Source organism: Sander lucioperca, chromosome 16, assembly GCF_008315115.2.
Source record: "Sander lucioperca isolate FBNREF2018 chromosome 16, SLUC_FBN_1.2, whole genome shotgun sequence".
NCBI lineage: Eukaryota > Metazoa > Chordata > Actinopteri > Perciformes > Percidae > Sander > Sander lucioperca.
The window spans coordinates 345,001-361,310 of record NC_050188.1 but is presented as its reverse complement, the minus strand read 5'-3'; the positions used below and the strand labels follow the sequence as shown (position 1 = coordinate 361,310).

Genomic DNA, 16,310 nt, shown 5'->3' with positions numbered 1-16,310 from the left:
TTTAGATGAACTGACCGCTTAAATTGAACATTTCAAAGTGGCCTTTCCATGGACCTGAGTTTTCTTTCATACAGCCTATTTATTCAAGATTCAGGGTGCATCATGGGATACAACAGCTTCACCTTTGTATCCCCAGTACATTTAAGAACAAATGCTTATGATTCTAACTCTTCTTCATCATCTTTCTTTTGTTCTACCTTCTTCAGGCTCCATTGAGTTACGTCTCAACGACATGGTGCGAGCGGCAAAGTCATCCAGTAAGTGTACGATTAAGATGGCAAAGGATCGGGCCAGCCCTCGATTTTCCCTTTTTCGCGCCAAGAAGATGAAGGGCTGGTGGCCACTGACCCGCCCAAAAACAGCAGAGGACTTCGAGAGGGAGAAGAAGGAGAGGGAGGAGGCCAAGAAGAAAGGGAAGAAGAAGAAGAAGAAGAAGGACAAGAGGAGCAATATGAAACAGGAGGAAATCCAATACACTGACAGCATGGGCAACACTTTCCTGCTAATGGTAAAAAAAAAAAAAAACAATACACAAAAAAATGCCAATGCTGCCTGAGAAAGGCAAGACACAGAAGCTACAAATTTGCAGTTAGGATCTGAATCTGACTTTTTGACATCTAGTTTACCATATTAAAAGCATTATTCCATAGACATGTAATATACTCAGACTGCAGACACTACTCTCGGTTCGGTAATCTCTTTCTGTTTGGTTGGGATGGGGAGGGGAAATTGGAGATGTGAGATGAATAATAGGCTGGTTTCATTTTTGATTTACAGTGTCGATCTCTTTGTTATATTTTAAAATTTTAAAAATGCAAGTTATAAAAAAAGCCAACCAGCAGCTGAAATATCATAGCCCCACCTTTTCCTGGTCAGCTTTTAATATGACAGTTTCTTAGCTTCAATGCAAGGCCAACATAAAACATGTTGTACACTTCTTCTCCAGTACACAATGCTTTATTTACAATGCAATCTTGCCTTTATCAGGGTGGTGCCTGAGACTGTTTCCTGTTTTCCTATATACAGAACTTTGATCACACTTCATGTGATTGATATATCCTATACAAAACGTTGCATTCATCTTTTTCTTAAGAAATACTTTTAATAATCCTTAGTTTATACAAAAACTGTAAGTAAAAAACATAACCATAAATACAGTGTGTAACATTACAATTAACTTTTCACATTATTCCTGAGCAAATACACTTAACCAATCAACGGGTAAAAATAAAGTTGAAAAGTTGATTGTAATGTCATACTCTGTACAAGTTGAGTCGTGTGACAAGCTTTTAATATGAAACATTTGCACAGGAAGTGGTGTGTGTCGCTGACTTTAGCTTATCAACGATCACGGAAAAAAAACAAAGTAGATGTGATTGGTAACACTTTATTATAAACATCATTATTGATTAATGGCAAATTTATAGTTATTTCAACTTTAGTAAATAGTTATATTACTGTTAACAAAGAAATTATTGTATATGTATATATGAAGTATTTATTAACCATTAACAAGGTAATATAATCATCAGTTGCAACTTTATAATAGCCATCCAAATAATGTTAATTGATGGTATACAAACTATTAACTTCAGTTTAATTAACTATCAATTTACCATTTATTAGTGATGATTATTTTTAAATTTTACCAAAATGATCAGTGAACAGTATTGGTGTTAAACAGGCAAACTCAGAGCAGCAAAGTGGTGATTATGATATGTTGTTTTGATGGAATTAATGCTGTTGAAATGAACATTATACTGAACCTGTAATTCAGGTAAAGGTTGTTTTATTTGTTCATGTTGGTGTTTTTTTTTGAAGTTCAAATAATTGTAGTGATAATGAAACTAACACTGAAACTCTGTGTGTGCGTGTGTGTGTGTGTGTGTGTGTGTGTGTGTGAGAGTGAAGGGGAAGGTGGAAGCGGAGCTGCAGCTAGTGGCATTAGAGCAGGCGGAGGCCAACCCTGTGGGGCGCGCCCGCAAGGAGCCAGAGCCTCTGGACAAACCAAAGTACGACACACACACACACACACACACACACACACACACACACACACACACACACACACACACACACACACACAGCCCTACGCACACACTTATTAGCACAAAAAGACGGATTTGCAGTGGTGGAAGAACAAGTATTCAGATGTTTTAGTAATACCACAGTGCAAATACTCTATACAAGTAAAAGTCATGCATTTAACTTTCACACTAAAGTAACTGTACAAAAGAATTAGCATCAGAATATACCTAATGTACCAAAAGTAAAAGTACTACTTTTTATCCATCTCACTAAATAAATGTAGTAGAGTAAAAAGAAGGAATTGGAGTAGACGTATAAAGTAGCAGAAAGTGGAAATACTCAAAACTGTACTCAAGTACTGTACTTGAGTAAATGTACTTAGTTACTTTCACCACTGCATATTTGTACCATCGACTCCTGTCTCATAACTCTCTTTAAATCATGTCTCTGTTGTGGAGTAGTTTACATTCAAAGAACAAAAGACAAAGGAGGTTTCATTAAACCCTCTCCGGGAACCATCACCTTATCATGGTGGAGAGGTTTGTGTGTCCCTATGAACCTGAGGGCTGTGTTGTCTGGAGCTTGTGCTCCTGGTAGGGTCTCCCTTGGCAAAGTGGTTTCAGGTGAGGGGCCAGACAACGAATGGTTCATAAACCCCTATGAGTCATCGAGGAAGAGGTGAAGTTACCCTGCCCAGAGGAAGCCCGGGGCCCCCGTCTGGAGCCAGGCCCAGATGGAGGGCTCGTCAGCGAGCGCCTGGTGGCCGGGTTTACCACGCAGCCCGGTCGGGCACAGCCCGGAAAAACAACATGGCACCTCGCTCTCCAACCCAAGGGCCCACCACCTGTGGGAGGAACCGCTGGGGGCGGGTGCGCTGCCACACGGGTGGCAGTGAAGGTCAGGGGCTTCGACGGACCAGACCCGGGCGGCAGAGGCTGGCTCTGGGTACGTGGAACGTCACCTCTCTGTGGGGGAAGGAGCCGGAACTTGTGCGGGAGGTGGAGTTCTACCAATTAGATCTGGTAGGGCTTACCTCTATGCACAGTCTCGGTTCCTGAACCATACTCCTGGATAGGGGTTGGACTCTTTTCTTCTCCGGAGTTGCCCAGGGTGTGAGGTGCCGGGCGGGTGTGGGGATACTCACAAGCCCCCGGCTGAGCGCCGCTACGTTGGAGTTCACCCCAGTGGACGAGAGGGTCTCCTCCCTATGCCTGCGGATTGTGGAGGGGGAAAACTCTGACTGTTGTTTGTGCATATGCACCAAACAAAAGCTCGGAGTATTTGGCCTTCTTGGAGACCTTGAATGGAGTCCTGCATGGGGCTCCAGGGGGGGACTCCATAGTTCTGCTGGGGGACTTCAACGCGCACGTGGGCAATGATGGAGACACATGGAGAGGCGTGATTGGGAGGAACGGCCTCCCTGATCTAAATCCGAGTGGTTGTTTGTTGTTGGACTTCTGTGCTAGTCATGGATTGTCTATAACGAACACCATGTTCAAACATAGGGATGCTCATAATTGTACTTGGTACCAGAGCAACCTAGGCCAAAGGTCAATGATCGATTTTATAATTGTTTCATCTGATCTGAGGCCGTATGTTTCTGGACACTCGGGTGAAGAGAGGAGCGGAGCTGTCAACCGATCACCATCTGGTGGTGAGTTGGGTCAGGGGGTGGGGGAAGACTCTGGACAGACCTGGTAAGCCCAAACGGGTAGCATGGGTAAATTGAGAACGTCTGAAGGAGGCCCCTGCCCGACAGACTTTCAACTCACACCTCCGGCGGAGCTTTTCATGTATCTCTGTGGAGGCTGGGGGCATTGAATCTGAGTGGACGATGTTCAAAGTTTCCATTGCTGAAGCTGCGGCAAGGAGCTGTGGTTTTAGGATCTTAGGTGCCTCAAGGGGCGGTAACCCACGAACACCGTGGTGGACACCGGTGGTCAGGGAAGCCGTCCGACTGAAGAAGGAGTCTTTCCGGGATATGTTATCCAGGAGGACACCAGAAGCAGTTGCAGTGTACCGAAGGGCCCGAAGAGCTGCAGCCTCTGCCGTGAAAGAGGCAAAGCAGCGGGTTTGGGTGAAGTTCGGAGAAGACATGGAGAAGGACTTTCGGTCGGCACCAAGGTGCTTCTGGAAAACCGTTCGCCACCTCAGGAGGGGGAAGTGGGGAACCATCCAAGCTGTGTACAGTAAGGATGGGATGCTGTTGACCTCAACTGAGGAGGTAATAGGGCGGTGGAAGGAGCACTTTGAGGAACTCCTAAATCCAACTAATACGCCCTCGATGTCAGAGGCAGAGCTGGAGGATGATGGGGGATTGTTGTCAATTTCCCTGGTGGAAGTCGCTGAGGTAGTCAAACAACTCCACAGTGGCAAAGCCCCAGGGATAGATGAGATCCGTCCAGAAATGCTGAAAGCTCTAGGTGTGGAGGGGCTGTCTTGGTTGACACGCCTCTTCAACATTGCATGGAAGTTTGGGACAGTACCTAAGGAGTGGCAGACAGGGGTGGTGGTTCCCCTGTTAAAAAAGGGGGACCAGAGGGTGTGTGCCAATTACAGGGGTATCACACTTCTCAGCCTCCCTGGTAAAGTCTACTCCAAGGTGCTGGAAAGGAGGGTTCGGCCGATAGTCGAACCTCGGGTTGAAGAGGAACAATGCGGATTCCGTCCTGTTCGTGGAACAACGGACCAGCTCTTTGCTCTCGCAAGGATCCTGGAGGGAGCCTGGGAGTATGCCCAACCGGTCTGAGCTGTGTCCGGGTTCTCGGCAGTAAGTCAGACTCGTTTCAGGTGAGGGTTGGCCTCCGCCAGGGCTGCGCTTTATCACCAATCCTGTTTGTAATATTTATGGACAGGATATCGAGGCGTAGTCGGGGTGGGGAGGGGTTGCAGTTCGGTGGGCTGGGGATCTCATCGCTGCTCTTTGCAGATGATGTGGTCCTGATGGCATCATTGGCCAGCGACCTTCAGCACTCACTGGATCGGTTCGCAGCCGAGTGTGAAGCAGCTGGGATGAGGATCAGCACCTCTAAATCTGAGGCCATGGTTCTCAGCAGGAAATCGATGGAGTGCCTACTCCAGGTAGGGAATGAGTCTTTACCCCAAGTGAAGGAGTTCAAGTACCTTGGGGTCTTGTTCGCGAGTGAGGGGACAATGGAACGGGAGATTGGTCGGAGAATCGGCGCAGCGGTTGGGTATTACATTCAATTTATCGCACTGTTGTGACGAAAAGAGAGCTGAGCCAGAAGGCAAAGCTCTCAATCTACCGGTCAGTTTTCGTTCCTACCCTCACCTATGGTCATGAAGGCTGGGTCATGACCGAAAGAATGAGATCCAGGGTATAAGCGGCCGAAATGGGTTTCCTCAGGAGGGTGGCTGGTGTCTCCCTTAGAGATAGGGTGAGAAGCTCAGTCATCCGTGAGGAGCTCGGAGTAGAGCCGCTACTCCTTTGCGTCGAAAGGAGCCAGTTGAGGTGGTTTGGGCATCTGGTAAGGATGCCCCCTGGGCGCCTCCCTAGGGAGGTGTTCCAGGCACGTCCAGCTGGGAGGAGGCCTCGGGGAAGACCCAGGACTAGGTGGAGGGATTATATCTCCAACCTGGCCTGGGAACGCCTCGGGATCCCCCAGTCGGAGCTGGTTAATGTGGCTCGGGAAAGTTTGGGGTCCCCTGCTTGAGGTGCTGCCCCCGCGACCCGACCCCGGATAAGCGGACAAAAATGGATGGATGGTTTCATTAAACTGTTTGGTGACACACATCTTATAAGTTTTCGTAGCTTTCTCCATTTTGGACTCCCCGACTCTCTTTTCCCTCAAAGGTCAACGCTGTCAAGAACGATTGCTATTGGTCAACAGGGCAAATTCTTTTGTCAAACTTCACCAAAGTTAACATCTGTGCGAAAGATTTGCATAGATTTACATTACCCCTGAGTGTGACTCCACTGATTGCAGCGATTCCATAGAAAATGAACTGATTTTGCAACAAAATGTCACCTTTTTAAATGCTGGTGTGACCTTTAGCCCCTTTAGACTCAGTCCAGGTGTAAACAGCTGCTTACTGTCTCCTGTCCTCCCTGTAGTCGTCCCACCACCAGCTTCAACTGGTTCGTCAACCCATTAAAGTCCTTCATCTTCATCATCTGGAGGAAGTTCAAGAAGTTAATCATCGCTCTGGTCATCTTCACCATCCTCACGCTCTTCCTCGGACTCATCATCTACACGCTGCCGGGACAAATCTCCTCTGTCATCATCAAAGGATAAAGAATCCTGCGGGGAGTCTTCATTCTTTCCTCCTTGTTGTCACAGACTGTCTCAGGTTTCTGATCCGGAACTGATCCACTTAACGACTGACTGAAGTCATATTTACTTCTTAGTGTTGTGTATTCTTGAATTTTTGAGAAAGGAGAGGCTCGGTTCAATGAAGAGTTAACAAAAAGTTTTAATAAGAAAATGACATGACAGAACAAGTTTTTACCGCTGCAGCGGGCTGAACAGATGCTTCTACTTCGTGGATTCACATTTTTCAGTCCTTAACGACCCTCTGCTTGTTCACTATAATCTCTAGCTCTCTCTGGTCTGTGAAACTGCTATGTGAATGCTCTCACTCAGTCTTCTCAGAGTCCTCCTCGCTGGGTGTGCCTGCAGAGTAATCTGAGCCAGTAGCTCATGGACTGTCGTCCTGTGTACTTGGCTGTCTCTCTCTACTTTTTACGGCATTAAGGCGATAATTATTGTATAGCCCGCTACTGCCACTGCGTTTTCATCTTCTTCATCTACTAAAGCTAAAGTTTCTTTTTCTTTACGAGCTTTTCTCTTATCTACCCCTTCTTTTCGTTTATTTGCCTCTCCATGCTCTTGCTTCATCTAAGCCTTCTGCTCTCTTTTTCTTCCTGTCACTTTCCCCACACTCTCTTTCTGTCTTTCACCAACTTAGTATCTTGTACACTTAACTTTCCCTTAAAGTCATGCTTTTTCTCCCATTGTCTCATAAAACTTCACATTTCTTTTTCCTTTCTGCAACAAACACTCCTGTCAACTCACCTGACTGTCTTTGCAACAATTGTTACCCATTTAATATACAAAGTATATAAAAAGTATATTTTTAACTTATGTCTTATTGTTTATAAGATGTATATTTGACTTATATTATATCTTATTGTTTATAAGATTTATCTTTAATTTATATTATATCTTATTGTTTATAAGATTTATCTTTAACTTCCCTCCTGACTCACTTGATTTCATTAAGAGCCATGTAGCATGTATGGAATTCACCCGAGCTACGCACCTTGTGCAGTGAACCTTGTCACTGGAGACACTCTTTTATCAATCGAGTGATTACAATTTATATACTGACCTTTCCTCCTTAAGACACCACAATGTCTATATTCAGTCCCTGACTGATTTCCCTACAGAGCCTCTCACCCGGTCTCTTAGGAGTAGCAAGCTCCCTTTAATCTCTTTTAACATGTGCCTAGAGTTAGTTTTTACCTGTAGCCTTCTCACATAGGCTATGGACTAGTGTCTCTCATAGACCATAGATATTTTCTTTTCTTTCACCTATCAACGTATTGTTATTGCTTCGTTTCTCTGATTGTCCTGTCACTAGGTAAGCGTATACCAGATATTCACCTGTAAGTTGTACAAGTCTTAAAGTGGCACTAGTAAAGAGTATACCCTAGCAAAATAAAGACATCATCACCGTTTTATCTTAAACAAGCAGCCTGTCCGAATAAAGAAATACATTTTATCTCACCTAGAAGTCTGTCTCCAGTGGATCTGTCCGTTGTTCAAAAAAGAACCCGTCACCTCCCTCTCCTCCAGCGGGAACTGGCCTCTGTGGAAATAGCAACTCAAGTTGTAGGTTGTTGTTCAAGGAGTCACCAAAGGACTCCCTGTGCACGGTGTTTCAGGACCCAAAACCTGGAAGGGGAGGAAGGATGTTGGGCCCCGGCGTCGAAGGACCAAGTTGTTAGGATAATTATTTATCAAAGAATGGACAAAATCACTGGAGTTCTCTTAAAAGTTTGTTTACTTGCAGCAAGTAGAGTCAGTTTACAGCACTTCAGCATAAGTACAGAAAATGACTGTCGATAGTATTTAACAGTAGCTTTTTATAGGGAAAAGGGAGTAATATCACACAAAGAGAAACTTTCTTATCTCTGGTCAGGCTTGACGTCTCCTCCACATGTCCTGCCCTCAGGGGTTTTATGTGCTTTCCACAAGATCAGCGATAATCATAATTATCACATGAGAAACAGAAATGGATGTACAGTTTCTTATGCAAATAGTTTAACACTAAAATTAAGCAAAGACTATAGCAAGCATAACTTTTCTAACCTCTTGTTTGTCAAAGTAACGTCTTTTGTATTGCTACAGTAGTGGTGGAAAGTAACTAAGTACATTTACTCATTTACTTAAGTACAATTTTGAGATATTTGTACTTTACTTGAGTATTGCTTTATACTTCTACTATACTTGAAAGTTTTCACTTTTTACTCCACAACATTTACTTGACAGCTTTAGTTCCTTTTCAGATTAAGATTTTATAAGATAGTATCAGATTAATTTAAATAACAGTTTGAGCCAGGGGCGTTTCTAGGACTTGAGGAGGTTCGGGGCTTAGCCCGGACCCATTTAAATAAACTGAATGCAATGCAAAACAGCAATTGGCTTGTTGTTGTTATTAATAGCCAGTGTATGTTCATTTTAGCTGGTCAGTTTGTAGATGTTAGTTAGATGTCACCAACATTTGGCTTAATCATAACTGGCCTGGCAACCCAAAGGCCAAGGTTTTGTTTTCAGATCTGTGTGACGACTTATGATTCAGGGGCTCTGGGGGTCCACCCTCAGAAAATTTTAAACATTAAACACTTCATTTCCTCCATTCAGGTGAATTTTTATGCACATATTTCTACATTTTTCTGAATCAATTTATGATGGAAATATCTTTATGTGAAGGGAAACATAGATTACAATCCAAATATAAAAACATAATGGAATATATTGCAATCAGGCTCTCAGGCATTCTGTATTGCTTTCAACTATTTATTCTCCTTTGGATCGACTGTCCTAATTATATCTGAGTCAGCACACAAGTAGCCTAGGCATAATTTACTCTTCCCTCCTCTTTGCGTCTTTTGTTGTGGAAGTAACCTCCTTAAATGTGCATATGACAATTATTCACCTCAATGATACATTAATTCATTTTAATGAATTAATAAACCCCTGGACTGTAATATTTCAGATGTGTTGGAGCAAGATTTCTGCTCATGTTCAAAACTTTGTGCACATTCAAAATATATATTTGTGTTCTCTGAGATTTGGAGTCGTGGAGGAGTAGCCTACTTAAACTTATGTTGTCCTTTTCTTTCACCTTATAGCCTACTCAAAACTGAGTCGCACTAAATGCTTGCTCTTGGGGGATTTACTAGAATTGTTGGGTCCTTCTATGTTATAGAGTGAAGTCTAGACTAGAGCCCTGCGCAGAACTGTTTTCTTCATCCCGCTCCTGCCTGCTCCCGGCGAATTTCTGACCATTAGGCCTACCGCCCGCACCCGCAACTAGGGATGTCCAGATCTGATCACGTGATCGGAAATCGGGCCCGATCACGTGGTTTCAGACTCGATCGGAATCGGACGTTACCTCCCGATCAGGACTCGGATATATATGTATATATATTGTCATTATTTTTTAACACATCTATAGTTATGCGGTGGCACAGAGTTAGACCCTTTTGACTCCACACAGAAACAGCAACGCGTGCGGCATGACATCACTTTGTTGCAGAGACGCTATTGGTTAAATGCCGGCAAAGTAGAACACGGAAGCAGCTTGAAGCGCAAAGCGCGAGTACGTCTGCGGTCTGGAGGTATTATAAAGTTGATGACAACAACATTGCCATAGTAAACTGTAAGATATATGTAACAGAAGTGCTCTGTTTGTTAACAGAGTTGTTGAATGTTAAAATAAGGTGAATTAAATAAAAAATAAGGAACATCCTGGATCTGTTTTTTCGCTCTTCTTTATTCTTTTTTTTATATATTATAGAAGTATCGGATCGGGACTCGGTATCGGTAGATACTCAAAATCAAATGACTCGGACTCGGACTCAAGGGCAAAAAAACCTGATCGGGACATCCCTACCCGCAACATGTGTGTTACACTCCTGCCCGCTCCCGCAATGTGTATGTCCACTCCCGCCCGCACCCGCAAAAAAATGTATACCCGCACAATAATAGAGATGCATTGATGTTGTGTCTTCTCCCATCCCGCATGAGAAAACACGTCATTTTATAGGTTAATAGCGAGAAGATGCAGGCAAAGAAGGCAGGTGCTTGCCGCTGTTAGACGGGGTGGAAGGAGCATGAGGGAGAGAGGAGAGGGAGAGAGGGGGAGGAAGGAGCCGAGGATGAGGGAGGAGGCGGACGGTGGACGGAGCCTTGGCTCGGAGCTCCCCCGTCCTGGGAGGCTCAGACACGCTGGTGTCTGCTCATAGATGGCCTATACAGTATATACTCAGTCAGTATATATGTATATCTATGGTTTCTGCTGGCGTGGGGGGGTTCCAGGCTACATCCCGATCCCGCAGTGTTTTTTTTTAGCTGCCCGCTCCCTCCCGCAGCAAAGTTAAAACCGCCCGCTCCCGAGAGATTTGCGTTGGGTCCCGCGGGACCCAATCCCATTGCAGCCATCTAGTCTAGACCAGAGTCATTTCTCTATCATTCTGGTCTAGACCTACTCTATCTGTAAAGTGTCTTGAGATAACTATTGTTATGATTTGATACTAGCCTGTGACGGGTTGCATGGCTGCCGTCACGCTAGCGATGCGCTACCTATTTTCTCTCAAAGACTGAATGTAAATGTTGCCTGTATAGGTTTATTTAGCGTGTTCATATGTTCTGTTAATTACCACACACTGTTGTCAAATAATTTGTAAACCTAGTCATTTATCAAATTTCTCACAGTTATCCCGTAGCTTTCTTGTGTACACATTTAACATCTAATACTGCAGTGATTTATATGCAATTGCTACAACTATCAATACAGCATTCTCTGATTGTATAAGACCATGCTATTTACTTCTTCACAAACATGACAGTTTATATTAACCACGCAACACATGTCTTTTGTTAACTATGTGTATTTATTGAGTTTAGAAGGTAACAGAGGGTAACATTTAATCTTTGTCTTACCAGCATGTGCTCTCTTTGTTCTAAAGGAAAGTTTGCCGGGATCCTCTTAAATGGGTCTAGGACTTCCCGGGGAACAGGAAGTTAACCGGCATTTTAAGTATTACATTTTGCAGCCATCAAGATGTCTTGTGGCTTTGTCTAATTTAAATGTGAATCATATAACTGATATGCTGTAAATGTCTAGCTTCTTAGATATATTAATGTTGGCTGTATGGAGCCGTTACTGTCTATTCACCTGAGCCACCCCTGCATTGTATTGTGTTGGTATGTTCCAATTTGAGGGGCAGGCTTCAGGCTATGATATGGTCCAACTGCGGCTTGCTCAGTTCCTTTTCGATCTCGCCGAATCAGGTACTCAAGATGGCGGCCGACAAGTTTGAGATGTGAGTGACGTCAGTTGTGACATCATCTGATATTCATGAATAGAGTAGCAGTAGTATTTGCTCGGGGGAGAGCTGTCGGAACACCTGAGGGAGTAGGACGTAAGTCTGTTGGATATCCTCAGAGTGATGACTTGAGTTAAGGTCAATTAGTGAACAGTTGTATATTTATATTAACTTATTGTTTCGACTCCCAAGTCAATTTATTTTATTAACTTGAAAGTATATATTTTTCTGTTTTCTTTAACTGTTTTGTTAATTTTTATTTCACGATTTTGCCACATTGGGCCTTAATTGGGGTAAACAATAAAAATCCCATCTTGTCAACTTCATCTCCGACTCATCCTGAGTGTTTACACCTGCTCACGACTACTCATCTACATCTACCCTTGACATAGCCTATAAATAAAATTGAATTGAAAACATGTTCACTCCTTTATGGAGTTAGATTCCCCTTTACACCTTGTAGCATGTAACAACCAGAAACACCAGCACATTAGATTCATCCAAGGGGGTAAGCTTCGCTTCAAAGCTCGAATCTCCTATGGCGCCATTTTGATGCTACAAAGCGATCACCCCCCGTTAGCATTCCATTGACTGCCATTCATTTTGACGTCACTTTGACAGCGAATAACTTTACATCTGAAGCGTTTAAAGACTTTATTTGTCCATTGTTTATTTCTAAAGAAACACGACAATGTATAAAAGGCTCCATTACCTTGTACATCACGTTATGGCTCCGTAGTATACGTTTTTGTAAAAATAGGCTAACGATTGTGTCATAACCACGCGACTTACTGTCGCATAGTAGAGGAATTACTGTATAGTACAGGAGAAGCTCGCAGGCAGTTTGGACTTACATTAGCTGTTTAAGTTTAATTACTTATGTTAACTAGCATTTTAGTTAGCAATAATTAGCCTGTGTCCATGTTATCTCCTTACATATACCTACGCTCTCCTTCTCTGCAAGATTGGGAATTATTGAGATTTCTCTTGGCACAGCTACCAGAAGACTTCCAGCTTTCAGACACGTTGCTCACGTCACATTTACGTTGTTTCTCTCAGTTGGAGGCTGCGCAGTAACGCTCAGCGCTCACCGGAAAAGTGCTTCTAAAGGCCTTCACTGGTCTCCGTCCAGAGCAACGGGATCTGTTGGTCCATTCTTATATACAGTCTATGGATTCATCCAGCAAACTCCGCGTATGCGGTCAGAACCATCTGCTAGGGGGCCGAGACTGAGAGCTACATGGATAAATATGCACCAAACAAGCCACTTTGAAATTTTGCTCTTTTCATGAATAAAAAAGTTGGGCGACCCCCCCACCCAGACTAAAAAATGTTGGATGACCCTCCCCTCAGCAAAATATAAAAAGACATGACCCTCCCCTATTTTCCTCCGGTGGTCCATTCCATAAACGGTCCCTTATCAGATCTGCTGGATCTTCAATGAGTCGGTACCACGGTGGCGGTCTTGTAGTATCTCCTACCCGTGTTGAGCAGGCAAGTTCTCACTGTAGGTTCATGGTGATTTTGGTAGTCTTGACTTCTCAAAAGCGAGACACGCGATCAGGCACACGGGGGCAGAGACCGACGGACGTGGACAGAGAGAGAGAGAGAGACATACACACACACACACACACACACACACACACACACAGCCACATATAGGCTACAATTACCACAGTTTTCACCACTCATCCTGTCTCTTTCTATCGGGGAGAGAGAGAGAAAGAGAGCTGAGAGGGAAGGGATCGCTTTGTCACAGGTGCAGAGAAATAAGCGTATGGTATGAATGGCCAGGCGATCAGGCACGTTTACATATGCTATTGTCCGGTTTCATATTTGTCAGTCAACTTTTCAAAATACATTCGGGGCTATACTCAAGACATTCGGGACTGAAGCCTCTGCAAAATTGGCCGACGCCGCCTCTGGTTTGAGCCCCAAAGAGGTGAACTTATCTGATATTTCACAAAACAAAGCAACAACCAAAAGATGAATGCCAATTTGTACAGCAGAACTTAGTGTTTTCCTCTTTCCTCTCTAGTCATCTCACGACCCCCGAGATCTATCTGGTGACCCTTTGGAGGAGCCTGACCCATAGGTTGGGAACCTCTGGACTAAACTACCAAACTATTTAAAGTAGTTAACCTAGCTCCACCTTGAGCAGCTACATCAGTAAAATACTGCTTAATCGTTGATGCATTAAAGCTTTAGTGTGTAACTTTTTGATATTAATGAACGTCCATTACATTCAAGCCGTTGCCAAATGAGTTGCTACAAAGCAAATTAAGACTATCAGCTCCACACAACTCTCTTTGTATTTCTCAGTATGGCTGTGTTCAGAAGTTTGTGGTGTCCGGTGACTTTCCTGTGCAGAAACTCGAGTGAAGATAATTAACTCTTCTGAAGAGTCCATCATGTTTTTGTTGTGTCCTGCGCGGTCATGGAAGGCTTGTATCATGTGGACGCGCCGACAGTGTTGTTACTTAGAATTCCTCATGGGGGCGACAGAAACTATAGCTTTAACATGAACCACCTGATAATGTCATAAGAATATCAGTTACAGGGATGAAACAGCACTTTAACTTAACTTTAACTTACTTTAATGTAATGGAGTATTTTTACATTATTTTATTGGTACTTACTATACTTAAGTAAATGATCTGAATAGGCCTACCACCTCTGTAGTAACAAACCAAACATGTTTAAAACATTGGAGAATCTGGATTCATTTTAAAATAAATTATTAAAATTAGCAAGTTAACAGTTAGTGTTTTCTGGTTCTTGTTTTCACAATATAAAATTCTTTGCTTCTAGCTAAATTTTTTTTCCTCAACATCAGCTTTTGGTTTTCAATGCAGAACTTTAACCTACAACTGAGTCGATTCACATTGATTAATGGAAGTGACGTGTGTGTGTGTGTGTGTGTGTGTGTGTGTACTAAGGAGGAAACTAGTTGAGCAACTCTATTTGCTTTCTCAAACAGTAGACCTGCCCTAACACACACACACACACACACACACACACACACACACACACACACACACACACACACACACACACACACACACAGGTACCTCCCATCACACTGTTATTAAAAAGCACACACAGCAGTTAGTTTCCAACTGTTAAAGAGAGAAGACAGAAGAAAGCAGAAGAGGGACACGATGTGAACAGGTGAACAGGTAGACAGTCAGCAGGATCATCATGTCCATCAGTGTGAATCTGAGGAAGATCTCCAACCTTCCGGGACGATCTGACAGAAAGGTGGAACTCTGCTTCAGAGGTCAGTAACACACATTCACCTGTTTGTAACTGCATGGATAAAATACCTCTGGAACTATATGGCCAAAAGTATGTGGACTACCCTGACTTTAATCTACAGTAATTTTGGTCGCTGTCTGTTTTCCTGGTTTATTGTCGGCCACTTTGAAAGTAACTAAGAACATTATCTCAAGTACTTTACATTTCTTGAGTATTTCCATTTTATGCTGCTTATACTCCATGACAATTCAGAGGCAAATATTGTACTTTTTACTCCACTACATTTATTTGACAACTTTAGTTACTTTGCAGATTTAGATTATTTACACCAAATATAATCAACAAATAAATATGATGTAATATTTTAGATTAAGATCAAACGTTATTGTACAGAAGTATAGTATATAAAGTTAATCAAAAAAGAGGTGGAGGAAGTACAAGATCTGAGTACTTCCTCCACCTCTGGGCAGCGATGTAAGATCCTTTAAAAGTAGAAATACTACTAAAAGATCTGAGTTTCACTAGCCAGTTAACAGTTATCAGTACTGTTGCTATGGTTACCTGTCTGTCTGTCTGTCTGTCCTCCAGGTTTCACCCATAAAACCAGAGTCCTGCAGTGTGAGAACTTGGCCATCTTCAATGAGGTCAGTAAACCAACGCCACTGATCTGATGTGTGACAGGTGGACAGAACCAATCAGAACACAGAACGTTGAGGTCATCACATAGAAATAAAATGGATAGAAATCAACATAGCAGAATGGTCAGAGTGGCAGCCATTTTTAACTTCTGTATAAACTGACTTGTGGGAAGTTGCGGCGGTGAGGTTTTGCAGTAACAGCAGGCTGGATCTAACTGTCTGCTGATCCACTGCCGCTGGGTCTAACTGTCCGTCCCCCTCACTCCCCTCGGCTTGGGAGAACATCTCCCGGACCGCTCTCCTCCAGTGAGCTGCGATACAGTTTACAGCCCACTGACGTGTTGTCACCATGACAACTAACAACTATTGCCATTTTGTTTTGCACTAATCAAATAAACACAGCAAACAGTTCAATGGCCTTTCTATCCATTTTATTTCTATGGGTCATCATTATGACCAGTCAGTTCCTCTCATGTGCACTAGATGCTGCTGTCATAAGACAGTCATAAGAGTGTGAAGTTTACAGATGGGTCCGTTCAGGTAGAAGCAGCTGTGAGGATGATGAGCCACTGAGATTTTAGATAACATGACCTGTGTGTGTGTGTGTGTGTGTGTGTGTGTGTGTGTGTGTGTGTGTGTGTGTGTGTGTGTGTGTTTGTGTTACAGCAGGTAGCTGCAGTTATTTGTCTGCTTCAGATTGAAACTATTTTAATAGAGCTGATAAGAAACTGTACCACTCCTACAGTGTACAAACACACACACACACACACACACACACACACACACACACACACAGCCGCTCCTTCACA

General features: G+C 43.3%; 2 protein-coding genes across 2 annotated transcripts in view; both read left to right on the top strand.

Moving 5' to 3' along the window:
- The window catches only part of LOC116047827 (fer-1-like protein 4), a 49,624-nt gene extending 42,951 nt beyond the window's left edge, over positions 1-6,673 (top strand). The window contains exons 47-49 of the mRNA XM_035992806.1: positions 207-508; positions 1,912-2,012; positions 6,104-6,673. Coding sequence (XP_035848699.1) covers positions 207-508; positions 1,912-2,012; positions 6,104-6,284 — 584 coding nt within the window. The 3' untranslated portion in view covers positions 6,285-6,673. The remainder of the gene's footprint in view (positions 1-206; positions 509-1,911; positions 2,013-6,103) is intronic.
- Positions 6,674-14,700: 8,027 nt separating this feature from the next.
- The window catches only part of LOC116047826 (fer-1-like protein 4), a 36,865-nt gene continuing 35,255 nt past the window's right edge, over positions 14,701-16,310 (top strand). The window contains exons 1-2 of the mRNA XM_031296836.2: positions 14,701-14,885; positions 15,452-15,507. Coding sequence (XP_031152696.1) covers positions 14,807-14,885; positions 15,452-15,507 — 135 coding nt within the window. The 5' untranslated portion in view covers positions 14,701-14,806. The remainder of the gene's footprint in view (positions 14,886-15,451; positions 15,508-16,310) is intronic.